Source organism: Pelophylax lessonae (genome assembly GCF_965119305.1).
Source record: "Pelophylax lessonae genome assembly, chromosome: 1".
Lineage (NCBI taxonomy): Eukaryota > Metazoa > Chordata > Amphibia > Anura > Ranidae > Pelophylax > Pelophylax lessonae.
The window spans coordinates 61616315-61635320 of record NC_138768.1 but is presented as its reverse complement, the minus strand read 5'-3'; the positions used below and the strand labels follow the sequence as shown (position 1 = coordinate 61635320).

Below are 19006 nucleotides of genomic sequence, written 5' to 3'. Positions count from 1 at the left end.
AACAAAACAAACAATGCATCAGTCCATAAAGTGTCTTTGGTATGGATTCGCTTGCATAGGCTCAATCTTTCATAAAAAACAGGCTTGTGTTCACATATCCAAAGAACTGGTTCCTTAATTAGTGTTCACCACTATGTGCTCCAATCATCCACATACATTAGTGATAATCCCCTCATCGGATGTTCGCTCACCTGGGGGATAAGACTAACCAATGGTCTATATGCGCTTTTGTCCCTCTCTGGGGGTCTGTGTTATGCTGTTTCACTCCTTTGTTGGCAATCTTGAGTTTAGAATCCTCCTTCTCTTACATTTATCTCCATACGCCCAAATCATAAAGAGAGAAAGCTGGACATAGTGCTTTATCTTTTAAAACAACCAGTTTATTAAACACTAAATATAAAAACACTCACATTTTCCTGGTGCTTAGAGTGCACCAAACTGTAAAAAAACATTCAGTCCTCACAGTGCGGGTATAAAATTATCCGATATCCCCCTGAGGAATTCACCTGACCTTGTGGCGTAACGCGTAGGGGAGGGGTCAATCTGTCGTCAAGCTGAGGCGTACATTGTGAGCATACCATGGTAATACTGTCTGATTGTCTTATACCTGCACTGTGAGCAAGGTGGTCAGACAACTACTGTTTTTGATGTAGAAGAGGGCTTTACAACGCCAACACAGTTGATAGTTTAATAGTCTCTTCATCTCTTCTTTATAAGTGTAACTGCTCATGATGTTCCAAACATTTGGTCTCCTCATACTTCTACATAATTTCAGCTTTATCCAGACTCCAGAGCCCCTGTGGCTTAGAACACATCATTGGAAATTGAGAAGAGGATAAACTTCTCCTTGATAAAGAGTGCTTTTAGCAGAATAAAGAGGGGAAAACCGGAGTGAAGTGGATTTGTTGTCAGTGGTGATTAGTTAGGCTTGATATTTTGACCAGTTCCTCCAGATTCTGATACCAGGGCTGCTGCTAGCACTCCTGTCCATTCAAAACTGATATTTTATTTTTAGGTAGAGCCTAGAAGTCATCCTGGCTTCTTTTATGTCTTGGATACACCAACAGGCAGATATTCACAGTGCTGCAATGTCCTCCTCTGTTCCTGTCCACACTTGAAATCTGGGTGTTCTAGCTTCTCCCGTTGTGTTTTCCGTAACCTCTCATAATGCCCTGTTTATACCTGAGCAACAAGATTTTCAGGCGTTTTTATTTGAGGGGTTTGCAAGCATATTACGAGCATTGTACCAGCATTTTACATGTGTATTCAAGCTTCAGGTGTTTTTATTTTAGCCAATAGAAAGCACTAGGGGAGGAGATTAGGGGTGGAGAGCTCCTGTTTTGCCAGAAAACATGCAACAAAATGCTTGTAAAATGCTTATGTTGAGCGTTTTTCAGGCATTTTCATTGAAGTCTTTGGGGTCAATCTGCCTCCAATCTACCTAAAAAAAGCTCATGTACTTTGTTTTTGGGTGATGGCCATTTTGCTACAGGCAACAAAACTCTCAGATGTAAACAAGGGCTATTGAAATGAATGGGATTTTGTTTGTTGAGCGTATTAGAGCTACAAACTTCAAATAGAAAATCTCTCAGGTGTGCGATAGCTTAAGGCCAGACTATACATGGTTAAAATCTCAGCCGGGTTAAGCTGGAAGCCAAGATTCGACCTGTTAATGGGCATGCTGAATGTACCAAGTTGATCGATCAACTTGGGTATAACCGGCCGAACAGATTCTCTTGCTATAGCCACTAGTGATAATCACTGTCTTCTCAGCCCCCCCGTCGGGAGAAGATAATTGCTTATACCTCTGTCAACACTGTCTGTTAACAATGGTTTTGAGGAAGCACAATGTCTGTGTGAAACGCGTCAACCTGTATTTATTGTCTGTGTCCTGGTGGCAGTCACTTATACAGTTTTCAATAAATATTGTTGGACCAGCACTGGTGTGCAGCCGAATTCTTATTGTGTTGATGGGGGGAATCGTGCAAATTTCTTTCCTGCAACAGGAAACTCTACGTGTTTAGACACAGTGGGTGGCGTGATGCCGGTGGCAATCGCCTCCGCTCCGCCCGCGATCGTCAGAGAAACTGACAGAAGACCCGCCTGCAGGCGAGTCTTCTGTCACACAGAGGCAGGGAGCGATCAGGAGTTTCAGCTAAGCTGAAACCCCAATCTCTCTGTGCCTGTCACAAACCCCCCCCCCCCCACAGTGAGTAAGCACCAACAGGCATACATTAACACTTTTGATCACCCCAGTGTTAACCCCTTCCCTGCCAATGTCATTTATACAGTAACAGTGCATATTATTTATCACTGATTACTGTATAAATGTCACTGGTCCCCAAAAAATGTAAAAAATGTCAGTTAGGGGTCCGATCTGTCCGCCGCAATGTTGAAGTCCCGCTAAAAATCGATGATCGCCGCCATTACCAGAAAAAAATAAAAAAAAAGTCCAAAAATCTATCCTGTAGTTTGTAAACGCTATAACTTTTATGCAAACCAATTAAAATATGCTTTTTGGGAATTTTTTTTTTAAACCAAAAATATGTAGCAGAATACAAATTGGCCTAAACTGATAAAAAAAATGATTTTTAAATTTTTGTTATTGGGAATGTTTCATAGCAGAAAGTAAAAAATATATTTTTTTTATCAAAATTGTCGCTCTTTTTTTTGTTCATTGCTCAAAATTTAAAAATCGCAGACATGATCAAATACCACCAAGAGAAAGCTTTATTTGTGGGGAAAAAAGGACATCAATTGTATTTGGGTACAACGTCACACGACCGTGCAATTTTTCGTTAAAATAACGCAGTGGCGGCGAATCACAAAAAATGGTCTGGTCATTAAGGGGCTAAAACCTTACGGTCCAAAAGTTGTTAACTTCACCCCAGTGCTTGATGATAGGGACCTGGAATCCCCTACTTCTGGCTTCCTTCATCTGTGCCACCTGTATTTTTGGTGGTGTTGGTGTCGAAGTGGTTAATGGATGGAGTGTGTGGGAGATTGCCTGATACACTGAAGCTCACTGCAACCAATATTTTGCGACCAATCACTTGAATCGTATCCATGTGGAATAAACAATTCACAGTAGAACTTAGGAACATTTCACATATGGCACAGTGTGAAATTATCAAACCACAACAACAGCATAGTAATAGCACTTGTCAATATATATACATATTTTAAATGTAATGTAAACCTGGCCCAAGCCCAAGCAAACTATGTGATTGGGGGGAAAAATAAATAACGGTCTGCTCATGGTTTTATATACTTTTTCTAAAAAAAAAAAACCTTTTTCAGAATTGCTGGGAAAAATGTACGTGAATGTATAAAATGCTGCGGAGAGGTTTAATAACAGCCTTTATCCTGGGTGTAGGTTCACATTAAATAATAGTTTAGGAGGTGTCAGGACCACTTGGGATCAAGCTGGCTGAAAAGGGTGTTAACCCGCTAAGTGTATTGGCATGTGATTAGCACTGAGGTCATTCAAGCCTCCCCTCCTATAACATAATGAAGCACGAGCTCGTCTCGCAGACCTTTTCGCCTTCTCAAGACATAATTGCTCCAGTCGGTTTGAAGTAATTATATTATGTTTGATTTTGTTGACACTCTGATATTTTTCTGTCTGCGCTTTCAATCCCCGCAATTATGCTCAGTAGACTCGCAGGCTTTGCAAACTGTTCAATTAGAGCCTCGGAATAGAGACGGCAGCAGGACGTCTTGTCGGCTTATTAATATATTTATTACAGCGCTCTCTCGCTGAAGTCTTTTCCTCTGTATGGAAGGGCACCGGTTAAACTAAAGTGTCCTTGTCACCTACCCACATAGGAAGCACACTGTGTGCAGATTAAGTCAAAGAAAACTTGAGATAAAATGTAAAACTTGCGTATGTGCTCTCATAACGGGCAGGTTGTGAACTGATTAGTTGAGATGTATTATCCAACCAAAATAAGTCTTTTTTATAGAGGATTGTACACCAGAACAATGCAGAAATGTCATATTAAATGCAATTATGTAAAAATTGAAATAGTATTACATTTATGTATTCTGTAAGTTTATTTATAATCTACTGCACAGGTGTCAAACACAAGGCCCGCGGGCCGAATCCAGCCCTCAAGGTCATTTCATGTGGCCCTTGCACCTCTCCTGCAGCTGCTGCCTCTCTGCCCCCACCTTTTCTCAGCAGACGGCAGCAGAGAGAACAGAACTCCTCTGCCAGATCCTGTGCTTCCCCCCTGCAGCTGCAGAGAGGACCCCCCCCCCAACTCAGCAGTTGGCAGCAGAGAGGAGGACACAACTCCTACAGATCCTGCACCTCTGTGCAGCCACAGCACCCCCTCCTCTCTGCCTCCACTCATCTCAGCATTTAGCAGACTCCAGCAGCTGGCTCCAGCCCTCCTCCAGACCTTGCAGTTGCTGCTTCCCAGCTCTGCCTCCAGCTTCTTCCCAGCAGGAGCACATGGTAAAGGGGATGCACTCTGATGTAAGGGAGGGTGGGGGCTCTGGACTTCTGATAGTGGTGGGCTACAGATAGAACTGGCCCTCTGAGGGCGACCATAATGCTGATGCGGCCCGCGATGAAATTGAGTTCGACACCCCTGATCTACTGTATTAACTAGAGATCGACCGATTATCGGCAAAGCCGATATATCGAGGGCCGATATGCACTTTCTCTGATATATCGGAATCGGCCCCTGAGGTTACCGATATTGCCGATATTTCGGGAAAGAGCTTGTACCGGGGTGATGCCTGCAGCTAGAGGCAAACCCCCCGGTACGGGCGTCAATAGCCGACGGTCGGCTGTATTGTAATGACAACCGATGCGGCTGAGAAGCCGCTCAGCTGTCATTACAAGGAGCGGGAGGGGACGTCTCCCCCCCTCCCTCTGCTTTCCGCGGCTTGCCCGGGTCTCCCGTCCCACCGAGAGACCGGGGCAACCATCCTGTACGTCCGCTGAAGAGAAGACCCGATCAAAGCCACATTCGGCTCTGATCGGTCTCCATGTAAAAACCCGGAAGTGATGTCATGACATCACTTCCGGATACTTGGCGCCAAAAAAAAAAATACAGCATTCAAAACAGCCAAACTTGGCGTTTTGAATGCTTTTAAGTGCAGAGGAGGGGTTGGGGTCTTTTAGACATCCAGATCCCTCCACAAGAGTACCTGTAAAAAAGAAAAAAAAATTTAATGTACGAAAATATCGGCAGATACCGATATGCGATGACCAAAATATCTTGTTTTTTTGTTTAAAAATGTCATACCTGCTGTATGCAGTGATTTTGCACAGAGCAGCCCAGATCCTCCTCTTCTCGGTTCCCCTGATGGCGCTTGTTGCCCCTACTTCTGCCAATTGTCCCCGCAGCCAGTAGCTTGCTATAGGGGCACCTGAGCCGAGATGCTGCTCTGTGTGTCTATTCAGACACGGACACGTGGCTCGGCCTCGCCCCCTCTCTCTCCTAATTGGCTCACTGTCTTTAATTGACAGAAGCAGGAGCCAAAGGTGCCTGCTGCTGTATTTTTTAAGCCAATCAGGAGGGAGAGTTCCGGACAGCTGAGACTGTCATGCAACATCGCTGGATTGAGATGGGGCTCAGGCAAGTATGAGGGGGGCTCCTGCACACTGAAGGATTTTTATAGAATGCATTAAGATAAAAAAAAAAAAAAACCTTCTGCCTTTAGAACCACTTTAAACTGAAATACAGGCAAACCCCCAAATAGATTGTTGAAATACTTTTATAAGGGAACTGTTTTAGCTGGGGGGTCATTGAGTGTAAACAGTGTCCCATCTTTGGTGTCAGTGGCAGAAATAGTGCTCCATTGTTGATGTCGGTGTCAGATATTATGCCCCATTGATGCTGTCAGTGGGCAGAATAGTGCCCTGTATCATTGAGATGAACAGTGCCCCAAGGGCCAGTTAAAGACAAGCAAAGGGCCGCATCTGCCCCCTGAGCTGCAGTTTGAAGACCACTGGTTTTAGCTGTCAAAGCATTGGTATTCCTGCCCTGTTATTTAAACAGTACTGCCAGACAGGATGGTGACCTGACTTTTTCCTGGCCCTGCTAAGTATTGCAGTTTGGTCACTTCCCTGCCTCAAGTCAGTGGACAATAAAGGAACAGCAGATTGGTATCTCAGGCCTGGAGATACACGTTTATTGGCCTCAGCAAAACAACAGGTTGTTAACATTACTGAATATATGGACAAGAATACCAGAATGGACCGAGCTTACAGCTATAACGCATCTCAGAGAACAACATGTGTTATAGGCAGGGCTCAAATAGCCAAAACACGTATTTTTAAACTATCTGAGCATGTTCTTGTTCAGTGTGGGTGTCGAGTAGTTCTCCCATACTGTGGGATGCCTCCTTTGATGTTCTCCATATCAGAAGTGTGATGGAAGTAAGCATTAAGATTGTGTACTGGTTCTCCTTTGATAACGCCTCTGAAAGTCACACCATAAGATAATCGTATTAACTGGTTAATTGGCAAATAAGTTAAAGTTACCCACGTTTGAAAGGGTATATACTATTCTGGAAAGGATTTATTATTTTATCATTTACAGGTATGAGGTTATGAACAATAGCAGAGGGCTGTCAATCTGAGGAATAAGTTGGTCCTCATTTATGTTTAGTTTTGGTCCATATGTTCACCTGTATCTCAAGGCGTTGTGTAATTCAGCTCTTCATATTGCTTCTGCTTGCTGCTATCCTACAGGTGACTGATGTCCCCCTTGGCATACCTCTGGTTTTAGTTTAACCGCTTTACCCCCGCTCACATTGCTGCTACTGCGGCAATGTGGCTCGTTATCGTCCAGCGATGTAGACCTATGTCGCTGGACTCCTCCCCTTGTGGGCGGCGTGCACGCGCGCGGCGCCGGAGGCCCGCTCCCGCTGTGTTCATCGATCGTCGGGGAATCGAGTGTGGAGATCCGCCCGCTTGTGTAAACAAAGCGGGCAGATCTCCTAAGTGACAGGCAGGGTCAGATGGCAGGGTTCAGCATAGCTGAACATGCGATCTGTCCCTGTGTCACTCAGTCACCTCCCCCCACACACGTTAGTAAGCACCAGGCATACATTAACCCCTCCCTCTCCAATAAAATTAACCCCTTCCCTGCCAGTGTCATTTTTACAGTAACAGTGCATATTTATAAATGTCAGTCAAGGGTCCGATCTGTCCGCCGCAATGTCTCAGTCCCGCAAAAAAAATCGCAGATCGCCGCCAGTACTCGTTAAAAAAAAAAAACAACCAAAAATGACAGAAATCTTTCCCTTAGTTAGTAAATGCAATAACTTTTGCGCAAACCAATCAAAATGCGCTTATTGCAATTTTTTTTACCAAAAATATGTAGCAGAGAACAAATTGGCCAAAAATGATAAAAAAAATTTGAGTTTTTACATTTTTTTGGGGGGAGTTTCATATAAAAAAAATGTGAAAAATATTGTTATTTTTTCAAAAGTTTCGCTCTTTTTTTGTTTATAGCGCAAAAAGTAAAAATCGCACAGGTGATCAAATACCACCAAAAGAAAGCTGTTTGTGAGAAAAAAAGGACGTAAATTTCGTTTGGGTATGGCATTGCATGACCGAGCAATTGTCAGTTAAAGTCGCACAGTACTGAATCGCAAAAAGTGGCCTGGATGTAAGACAGCAAAATCCTCCGGTGGTAAAGTGGTTAAATCTGCTTATGTCTCACCACGATTGTTAGGTCCAATAAGTAGAGTCTGATCTCTCTACAGTTCCCATCTTTCTCTATGGTGGTGCCACCTGTCTCCTAAACCCTGTTGGTCTTTGGAGCCTCTGTGTAGATGCACATACTCAGCTGCCCTTGCAAATTACTTATGTGCTTTGGGCAACCTATACCCTTCCAGATATAAGATAGAATTCCATATCCAAGCTAACAAACCAGGAGATGTTGTTCCTCCTGAACTGGAAATCGCTAAGATGCCCAAGTAGATGGACAGCATCTGTAGAGTTTTAATAGATTTGTGCTGTAAAGTTCCCTGTGTCCTTGAAATGGTGACGTTAACGAAAAGCTGGATGCGTTTACCTAACTTTTGCCATAACTTCCAGAACATATTTGTTATGACTTGCAGGATTTAAAGCAGCGTGTTGCTGAACTTTCCAGGTTCTTGAGGGCTCCGTCGATGTGAGCTGTGAATTTCAATGAGTTAAGTTAAGCAGACGGGTCAGATGTCTAGTATCAATATAGCTGCGCTATTTGGGAGTCTTAATTAAACCCAACAGCAGATTAGTTTGAAGCTTTAATTTAAAATGCATATTGACATAAACATCATTCAGATAAAGTCTAAAGAGCTTTTCTCTTCTTTTTTTTTTTGCTTCTTAGATGTAGAAGACAGAAGTAACTCAGGGTCCTGGGAGAACAGTGCACACCCGAGTCCATCTCGAGTAAGTATACATTATGTAGGCTTTCTGTATACCTGTCAGATCACCATCCATGCCTCAGGGGCTTGTGGAAAATATTCAACATAGAATTATATTTTATTCATGTTACAGGCTTTTTCGTGATCAGTTTCTTAATTAAGTACAGTTTAACTAGACAACAAGATTATCCCTTTTATTCATATATCTGGTCCTAAAACAATGTGTGGTGCCTTGTCATTCATTCTTAAAGCTGAACTCCAAGATAGATTTACAATTCCCCCACTATTTCAGTTGCTTTTCCTTAATAAAAACACATAACTTTGTAAAAAAGCTCCTTTTTGTTGTCGATGATGTCCTCACTTTAGAGGACAGCTATGGCTGGGCATCGTGAGGCGGAATAGATGAAGTGCAGACGTCACTTCCTGTTCCTTTTCGGTGTATCAAACTACATTTCCCATCATGTAATAGAAATAATTTCCCTCAGTGGTCATGAATGTGGGTGAGATTCTGACAAATGAGTGGGGGCATTTCTGCAGAAAATAGCACCTATAACAAGAACTGAAATAGTGACAGAGTGTATCTTAAAAAGTAGATAATGTAGTATATAATGTACTTAGAGTGCAGTGGTCAGAAGTATGACATATTAAGCCCAGCATAGAGAGTGCAGTGGTGAGTATGAAATGTACAACATAGTGTCTATAGTGCAAGGCTTAGAACAGTGCATACCTCACAGAGTACAGGGGCCAGGAGTGCGTAACTCACAGAATGCAGGGGTCAGGAGTGCGTAACTCACAGAATGCAGGGGCCAGGAGTGCGTAACCCAGAGAATGTAGGGGTCAGGAGTGCGTAACTCACAGAGTGCAGGGGCCAGGAGTGCGTAACTCACAGAATGCAGGGGTCAGGAGTGCGTAACTCACAGAATGCAGGGGCCAGGAGTGCGTAACCCAGAGAATGTAGGGGTCAGGAGTGCGTAACTCACAGAGTGCAGGGGCCAGGAGTGCGCAACTCACAGAATGCAGGGGTCAAGAGTGCGTAACTCACAGAGTGCAGGGGCCAGGAGTGTGCAACTCACAGAATGCAGGGGTCAAGAGTGCGTAACTCACAGAATGCAGGGGTCAGGAGTGCATAACTCACAGAATGCAGGGGTCAGGAGTACGTAACTCACAGAATGCAGGGGCCAGGAGTGCGTAACTCACAGAGCGCAGGGGCCAGGAGTGCGCAACTCACAGAATGCAGGGGTCAGGAGTGTGTAACTCACAGAGTGCAGGGGCCAGGAGTGCGTAACTCACAGAGCGCAGGGGCCAGGAGTGTGCAACTCACAGAATGCAGGGGTCAAGAGTGCGCAACTCACAGAGTGCAGGGGCCAGGAGTGCACAACTCACAGAATGCAGGGGTCAAGAGTGCGTAACTCACAGAGTGCAGGAGCCAGGAGTAGTGCAAATCACAGAATGCAGGGGCCAGGAGTGCGTAACTCACAGAGTGCAGGGGCCAGGAGTGCCTAACTCACAGAGTGTAGGTGTTAGGAGTGCATAACTTACAGAGTGCAGCGGTCAGGAGTACATAATGCACAGAATGCACAGTTTAGGTTTGGGCAATGCAGAGAGTGCAGGACTCAGGAGTTTGTAACATACACAATACAGGGGAAATAAGGTCGTAACTCACAAGGGACAGGAGTGCACACTGTGCAGAGTACAGGGGCCAGGAGTGGGCCTTGCTGTGAGTGCAAGGGTCAGCAGTGTATATCACAGAGAGCAATAGGGATCAGGAGTGCAGATTATACAGAGTACATGGGGACAGGGGTACGTAACATGCAGAGTACTGAGATTGGGATTGCATATCGCACAGGCCAATGTGCAGAATACAACCAAAAATCACCCCCAAAGATCATTTCCCATAGCTCCTAATCTCTTCTCCAGCCCACCCTCTTAATACAGCCCCCTCTCTGAGCCTGCAGAGCCCCCCCCCCCCCCCAGGAATAGAGGGCATGGGTACACAGGCAAAACAATGCAGAACTGAGAGATTCTGAAGAAGGGGTTAAAGACCTCCCAACAACCAGGCTAGGCAACAGGTGCAGGCTAATTCCTGGGACATGCTAGCTCCTGGGAGAAAGGTGTTGGTGGACACCAGAACTGCACCTTTTAGGTCTGAGGACCACAGTGCCTCCAGCAGATGCTCTGGTTCCTGACAAGAGAAGTGATTTCAGGGTTTCTAAACCAAAACGGTCTCATTCACAGTGGCATAGTGATCCATACACCTGGGTGAAGAGCTGTCTTTACCCACGGAGGATGCGCAGTTATTTTGTGTAGATCCATGCAGGCAGCCTGTTCAAATCAATGACAGTAGCCCGCTTCATGGATCTCCAAGCGCATCCCAGAGTATAAATCCCTGCTGGTCAATGCATGAACTGGGTTGCAGCCAGGCTGACTCCTCTTACTTTCCCTATTCAGTTCTCATGTTGAATTTAGCTACCTGTCAAGAGATAGAGTAAAGACAGGAGCATAATAGGCAATATGTCATTTTTCATTAAAAAGACTTAGTTTTGCCCTCTTTGCTCTGCTTCCATAGACACTAGGCCATAATTGTTAGGGTAGTAAACACAGTTTTGCTGTTGCCTCAGTAAATATCCAGAAGCATCATGGGAGGTGCAGGGAGGGAGGAAGATTAAATAATATAATGAATGCATTTAAGGAAAAGGCCGCAGCCAAAAATAATTGGTTGTACTTTTTGCCGTTGATGATGATCTTGCAAGGTCCTTCAGGTATTGTCAATGTAACTAAAACCAAACAAAAATATTAATCAAGTATATGAATGGAAATGGATGCCTCAATATTGCTAAACAACCCTCGTACTTTTGCTCAAAGCTCCAGGGCTTATTCTCGCAGAACACATTGGGGTTGATTTACTAAGGGCCAAATTACACGCACCAATTTACCGCATGGTAAAACGTCTGACACAGCAGGGAAACAATTGTGTCTCATTCACACTGCAACGCGGCCTAGTGCTGCGCTAAAATGCAAATATGCTGCATTTTATCGCAGACACCGGCCTTAATCGCACTGCAACATCAGGCAGCACATCGCATTACACCCCCCCGCCTAACATTACAGTGAATGACATGTACATTTTGTACACTTCAAATAAAGCTTGTACAAAACCACACAAAGCGAACCGAACAAAGTGCACCACACTGCCTCCTAGCCAGCCGGCAATTCAGAGCTGCCAGAGCATCTAATTACTCCGACTGCTCTGCCATTTAACTGTGCAAAATCTGCTGCAGCTCTGCATAGAAACCAATCAGCTTCCAGTTTTCTTTTTTTTTTTGTCAAACCTTAATTGAACAAGCTGAAGTTAGAATTTGATTCGCTTCCATGTACCAGATCAGATTTTGCACTCTCCAGTTTTAGTAAATCAACCCTATTGCCATGCTTTTTGCTTCATCATCCAGTGCAGGCAAAATACAAAAATAAATATTGTTTTTAATGGGACTGGTTCCTGCTGTAAAAATTCCTGAATGCTTTATATGTGGTGTGTTGATGAGGACGAGAGGATGAACGTCACAATATCCCCTCTTCCATTCATAGAATGCCTTGTGCTCTGCAGGATGAATATGAGATGTTTTGTGAATGGGGAAGGTGGAGAGTTAGCGACCTACTATCATCACTGTACTAGAGCTGGGTCTGTTAGTTCCTGCACTGGAAAGTCAGTGCTTATAGTAGCATAGAGGTTCAATTAAAAAACGTACCTAACACACCACTATTCACACACGGAACATCCATCGATAAATACAATTTACTTTTATGTAGTACATGTTGTCCAAATATTGTATTTTTGGAGTTCCGCTTACCCTATCACTTGATTGCGGGTGCAATGCTTTACAGGCTACAGTGTAAAATAAAAAAAATAAAAAAAAATTCCAAGTAGGCTCTGGAAGGGGCAGGGGAGGGGGTTCGTGCTCCCTTGCCCCCCCTTTCCTGGCCTGGCTGCATGCTCAGATAAGGGTCTGGTATGGAGTTTTTAGAGGGGCTCACACCATTTGCGTTGGGTGGTGGCTCCTTAACAACCAGCTATTCCCTGATTATTAAGGACACTTATGGCTGCTGGTATTAACCACTTGCCGTCTGCTCACTCGAGCACTACTGCGGCAAAGTGGTTCGTTATCGTCTGGCGACATAGACCTACGTCTCCAGACACTCCCCTTTCTCGGCAGCGCACGCTGCTGGAGGCTCGCTCCCGCTGTATTCAGTCACACGTCGGGGATCTAGTGTGGAGATCCGCCCGCTTGTGTTTACACAAGCGGGCGGATCTCCTAAGTGACAGACAGGGTCAGATTGCAGGGTTCAGCAATGCGATCTGTCCCTGTGTCACTCAGTCACCTCCCCTCACACACGTTAGTAAGCACCAGGCATACATTAACCCCTCCCTCTCCAATAAAATTAACCCCTTTCCTGCCAGTGTCATTTTTACAGTAACAGTGCATATTTATAGCACTGCAGTAATGTCACTGGTACCCCCAAAAGTGTCAAAAATGTCAGTCAAGGGTCCGATCTGTCCGCCGCAATGTCGCAGTCCCGCAAAAAAAAATCGCAGATCGCCGCCATTACTCGTTAAAAAAAAAAAACACCAAAAATGACAAAAATCTTTCCCTTAGTTAGTAAATGCAATAACTTTTGCGCAAACCAATCAAAATGCGCTTATTGCAATTTTTTTTACCAAAAATATGTAGCAGAGAACAAATTGGCCAAAAATGATAAAAAAAATTTGAGTTTTTACATTTTTTTGGGGGGAGTTTCATATAAAAAAAAATGTGAAAAATATTGTTATTTTTTCAAAAGTTTCGCTCTTTTTTTGTTTATAGCGCAAAAAGTAAAAATCGCACAGGTGATCAAATACCACCAAAAGAAATCTTTCCCTTAGTTAGTAAACGCAATAACTTTTGCGCAAACCAATCAAAATAGGCTTATTGTGATTTGTTTTAACAAACATAGGTAGCAGAAAACAAATTGGCCAAAAATTTAAAAAAATTTTGATTTTTACATTTTTTTGGGGGGGAATTTCATTTGAAAAATTTGAAAAATATTGTTATTTTTTCAAAATGTACGCTCTTTTTTTGTTTATAGCGCAAAAAGTAAAAATCACACAGGTGATCAAATACCACCAAAAGAAAGCTCTGTTTGTGGGAAAAAAAGGACATAAATTTCGTTTGGGTATGGCGTCGCATGACCGCGCAATTGTCAGTTAAAGTCGCACAGTGCCGAATCGCAAAAAGTGGCCCAGACGTAAGACAGCAAAATCCTCTAGTGGTAAAGTGGTTAAAATACTGCTAGTTTTTACTACTAAAATACCACATCACGTCAAGAAATAGCACAAGCGGTACTTTAGTAGCGTTTTTTTATTGAATGGCAAAAAAATGTTTGAAAAACAGTACGAGCTATTTTACCGCTGATCTTACAGCAATAGATATTGTATCGTGAATGGAGCACTTTCTCCTGGTCTGCTGTGTTTTAGAAGTTTAGTTGGCCTATAAGGTTATATAAAATGGGGAGCTAACATGAGCGTGCCATAATTCTGATTAGTAAAAAAATTTGGAATAACAGGTGTCTAAGCAACACCTGTATGAAACGGACTTTAAGGGCACATACATGAGACAGATATAACACATCAATATAAAATAAAATCACATTTTATTCGTTACACATTAAAACAATACATGTTAAAATAGGGGACTGCCACAAAAATTGTAGGAGGATAGCCCAATATTAGGAAGTGTACATACAAAAATTATAGGTCACTTGGGTAATGACAGAAAGCAAACCAGTTTATATGGATGAAACAAAAAAATGGGGGATGCATCTGTGTCAGGGGTTTTGCAGTGTGCTTCATCAAGACCTTGCAGATGCACAGATATAGCGTATATACTTGAGTATAAGCCGACTTCTTCAGCATGTTTTTTTATGCTAAAAAAAGCCCCCCCTCGGCTTATACTCGAGTCACAGTCTCACTTACCTTTTCCCTGGTCAGTGCGCATGCGCCGCCACCGCTCGGGAAAGCCCGTGCACTTTCGCCTATTCCCGGGCAGACGGCGCATGCGTGGTGATGTGTTGGCGCCATTTTTAAATGTAAGGCGGAAAGGTTAGTGAGACTCCTCCACAGCCCCTGCATCTCCTCAGGAGATGCAGTGCTGCGGGCATGGTACACCTGTACCATGCCCGCAGCACTGCATCTCCTGTACCATGCCTGTACCATCTGTGCCATGCCTGTATCATCTCCTGTGCCATGCCTGTATCATCTCCTGTGCCATGCCTGTATCATCTCCTGTGCCATGCCTGTACCATCTGTGCCATGCCTGTATCATCTCCTGTGCCATGCCTGTATCATCTCCTGTGCCATGCCTGTACCATCTGTGCCATGCCTGTACCATCTCCTGTGCCATGCCTGTATCCTCTCCTGTGCCATGCCTGTATCCTCTCCTGTGCCATGCCTGTATCATCTCCTGTGCCATGCCTGTATCATCTCCTGTGCCATGCCTGTATCATCTGTGCCATGCCTGTCTCATCTCCTGTGCCATGCCTGTATCATCTCCTGTGCCATGCCTGTATCATCTGTGCCATGCCTGTATCATCTCCTGTGCCATGCCTGTATCATCTCCTGTGCCATGCCTGTACCATCTGTGCCATGCCTGTACCATCTCCTGTGCCATGCCTGTATCATCTCCTGTGCCATGCCTGTATCATCTCCTGTGCCATGCCTGTATCATCTCCTGTGCCATGCCTGTATCATCTCCTGTGCCATGCCTGAACCATCTCCTGTGCCATGCAAAAGTCTGTTTCATACAGGTGTTGCTTAGACACCTGTTATTCCAATTTTTTTTGCTATAAGGTTATAAATTTTAGGTTCATAGTGAGGTTGAGTGTTAGGGGTTAAGGTGTCCGTAGTCATTAGATGAGTCTCAATACACCAAAAAACCTGTTGAGACACCGGATTTATATTACCGTAAATTACATGATCCCGCCTAATTAGGCCAAACCAAGTATAAAACATCTGTAACAAATAAACACTTTATTAAATAATTCAGCAAATGTTTTAAAATCCCCAAAGGCAATAGAAAACTCTTTACCCAATCCCAATAAAAGAAAAAAAAAAAGAGTATCTTATGATAAAAGATCAACCACAGCGCTACATCACAACTTACAGAGCAATTCTTTTTACATTTACTTTGTTTTATTACATAAATAGGAACATTCTTTCCATCATTATATTATAGAAAATGTAAGACTTACTGCATTTTTTATCATGTGGTAAAGGATATTCCTGATATTTATTTACCATTTAGCTCCATGATTGTTTATCTCTTGTGGATGGTTTGTACATGCAGAGCTGTGGGTGATCTTTTATAATAAACATCTTCTATCTTTTATTGGAATCTTTTTTTTTTTTGCGTTTTGAGCTTTTTATAATTAAATAATTTAATATAGTGTTTAAATATCTTGGAAGGTGTCTTATATTTGATATACATTTTTCTTAGGCTGTTTTCACATATATGTGAATTGGATGTGCATGACATGTAAATTTGACGGGCTCTCAATGGAGCCGGCTTACACATGTCCAGGGTGGCTGCAGTTCCAAAAAGGGTCCTGTGTGTTTTTGGGTCTGGTTCAGGTGCAAATTTAGGCAAAAATTTGCACCTGAATTGCATAGACATGTGCATGATGAAAAAATGTGTTTTGTTTCATAGCATTTTGATTTGTTAATCTATTTAATTTATTATGTTTCGGTAAATTTGGTTGATTCGTTCAATTCGTATTCGGGATTTGTATTCGGAATTCGTATTTGGAATACGTTTTTTGTCTTTTTAGAATTCTCTTCAGATTTACAGATTTTTTCAATTCGAAACGTTCAAATCAATAAATTTGAATAAGTCAAATCAAAAACTTTAGTTTTTTTTTTTTCATTCTAATGTGGCAAAGTGAACAAACAAAAGAAAACTATTCATCAAATGATTACAATGACTCTTTAAATCATCTTTGGCTTAACCGGTTCCCGACCGCACGCCGCCTTTTTACTGCGGCAGTGCGGCTCTCCTGCGCGAACCGCCGCCGGCGCGCTCCCGCCCCCTCTTGGCAGCGGGGACTCCGATGCATGGGGCAGGCGGCTCTGATTGCCGCCTGACACCCGTGATCGTTCCCCGCTAAGAGAGAAGATCGATCAGCTGTTGTAAACACAACTGACCGTTCCTCTCCCTGGAATGATCACAAAGCCCTTGTGATCCTTCCATGTAGGAACACAAGTCTCTGTGATCAATTCACAAGCCCCCCTACCCAGTTAGAAACATGCCCCTAGGTACATATTTAACCCCTTGATCACTTACTGTGTCAACACCTTCCCTGCCAGTGTCATTATTACAGTAACAGTGCATATTTTTAGCACTGATTACTGTAGTAATGTCACTGGTACCCCCAAAAGTGTCAAAAATGTCTGTCAGAGGTCCGATCTGTCCGCCGCAATGTCGCAGTCCCGCAAAAAATCGCAGATCACCGCCATCTAGAAAAAAAAAAAAAAAACAATAAAAATGACATAAATCTTTCCCGTAGTTTGTAGACGCGAAACCAATCAAAATACAATTATTGAGATTTTTTTTACCAAAAATATGTAGCAGAAAACAAATTGGCCTAAAATGTTAAAAAATTTAGATTTTTAAATTTTATTTTTGGAATGTTATATAGCAGAATGTGAAAAATATTGTTTTTTTTTTTTTTTTCAGAATTATCTCTCTTTTTTTGTTTATAGCGCAAAAAATAAATATCGCACAGGTGATCAAATACCACCAAAAGAAAGCTCTATTTGTGGGAAAAAAAATAACATCAATTTTATTTGGGTACAGCGTCGCACGACCGCGCAATTTTTCATTAAAATAACGCAGTGCCGAATCGCAAAATATGGCCTGGTCATTAGGGGGGAAAATCTTCTGGTCCAGAAGTGGTTAACAAAAACAGCATTATTTCGAAATGGCACACTAATAACACACACAGTCTTTGATTTCAGAAATATGTTTACAGTTCGAATTCAACTGGAATTCGATGTAAAATTCGATTTGAATTTCCGAAACTCGGACAGATTTCGTTTCGTTATTTAGAACTAATTCGGGTAATTTGGGTATTCCAATATATTCTAATCTTCGAATATTGAAAAATTTGTCTGAATATTTATTCGGAACGAAACGAACCATGCATGTCTAGAATCGCACCTGAATTGGTGATCAGAAACGCACCAGACCCCGGACTGCAAACCGCAGCTGGATATATGTGAACCCAGCCTAATACTAGGTGGTAATCTCTCTAGGCTTTTGGTTTGGGTGGAGTGGTGATCCAGTGTCTATGCGGTAAAGCATGGCTACACCTAATGAGCATCCTTTAGATGCAAATTGATTGGCCAGGTTAGAGAACCTTGCCTGTTTGACTTTTGTTCAGGGATCTGTAGCTTACTTCATCTCCTGTATTATCCTAAACATGAGCACTTGTATGACTAAAGGGCTTCTGTGCTTTTTTTAACAAGTGTTTTTATTACATTTTACCTATATAGAATCAAAAAATAATGAAAATAGAGGTCGCCCACTAATTGGCCAAATCCTACCATTATATATGGCTTATACAATATGTAGTCACCTGTAACCTTTTTGAGGTCTCTGGTTGGCATGTACGGTCTTTGACGTCATCTATTCTTTGGGATTCCAACAACAATAAACTATTACAGTTAAATAACTCTATGTTGTTGTTTCCCATTAGTTATCAAAGGGATCATCAAGACAGATATTTATTACACACACAGGTTTAGAATTTCTGCGTTGAGTGGAAAACAGCTTGAAGTAGAAGTAAAGGCTTTTTGGTTTGGATAGAGTAAAGCAGGGTTATAACTCTATCGGATTTTTTGCCATCTGTGTCCTATTGGAAAATTTCCCTTAACTTCCTGTCCCATAGCCAAAACAGGAAGTGAGGAAAAAAATACCTTCAAAGTGAGGGAATCCTTGGTTGTCTATAATATCGAAAAAGTGCTGCGCCACTTATGACACTAGTGCATAAATAGAAGTAATAACAAGAGATAAATTAATGTGATGTTATAAAATTCATTTTATAGTGAAAAAAGTCCTATTCAATTCATTATATAAAAAAAAAGTTCCAATAAAGTGCAAAGATCTTGTGAAAAAACTGCAAATCCAATACTGATGGAAAAGTGCCAGTGCCTCAACGATCAATCCCATGTCCTTGCACCCCTTTCACCAATTACTGGATGGCTGCTCACCTCAAACTTTGACCCTTGTATTGCCAATGGGTCAGAACTCGCAGTTTCCTTAACGGGGGTGAATTCCTGTAGGTGATGATCAAACAATTCTCCAATTGCTGACAGACTCTCCGTCACAACCAGCTCAGGTGAATCCAAGAGTTGTTTTGGATCGGGACCAAACCAGTCCCAGATTATGTCTGCCCCTGGCCCAATCTCAACTTCGGGGTGTGCACACAGGAAAGAAAATCATACGCCGACACACTTGTCCGAGATAGAATAGTTCTGCTTTTATTTTGTTCCGCTTTTAAGCTTATAAAGCATCAAGAAATTAATTCCAGGAAATACTCATTTATA

General features: G+C 42.7%; 1 protein-coding gene across 14 annotated transcripts in view; it reads left to right on the top strand.

Moving 5' to 3' along the window:
- Nucleotides 1-19006, top strand: part of TCF4 (transcription factor 4) — a 646703-nt gene that overhangs the window by 146131 nt on the left and 481566 nt on the right. For all 14 annotated transcript variants that reach the window (XM_082244114.1, XM_082244117.1, XM_082244108.1 and 11 more), the window contains exon 3: nucleotides 8340-8401. In XM_082244114.1, coding sequence (XP_082100240.1) covers nucleotides 8340-8401 — 62 coding nt within the window. The remainder of the gene's footprint in view (nucleotides 1-8339; nucleotides 8402-19006) is intronic.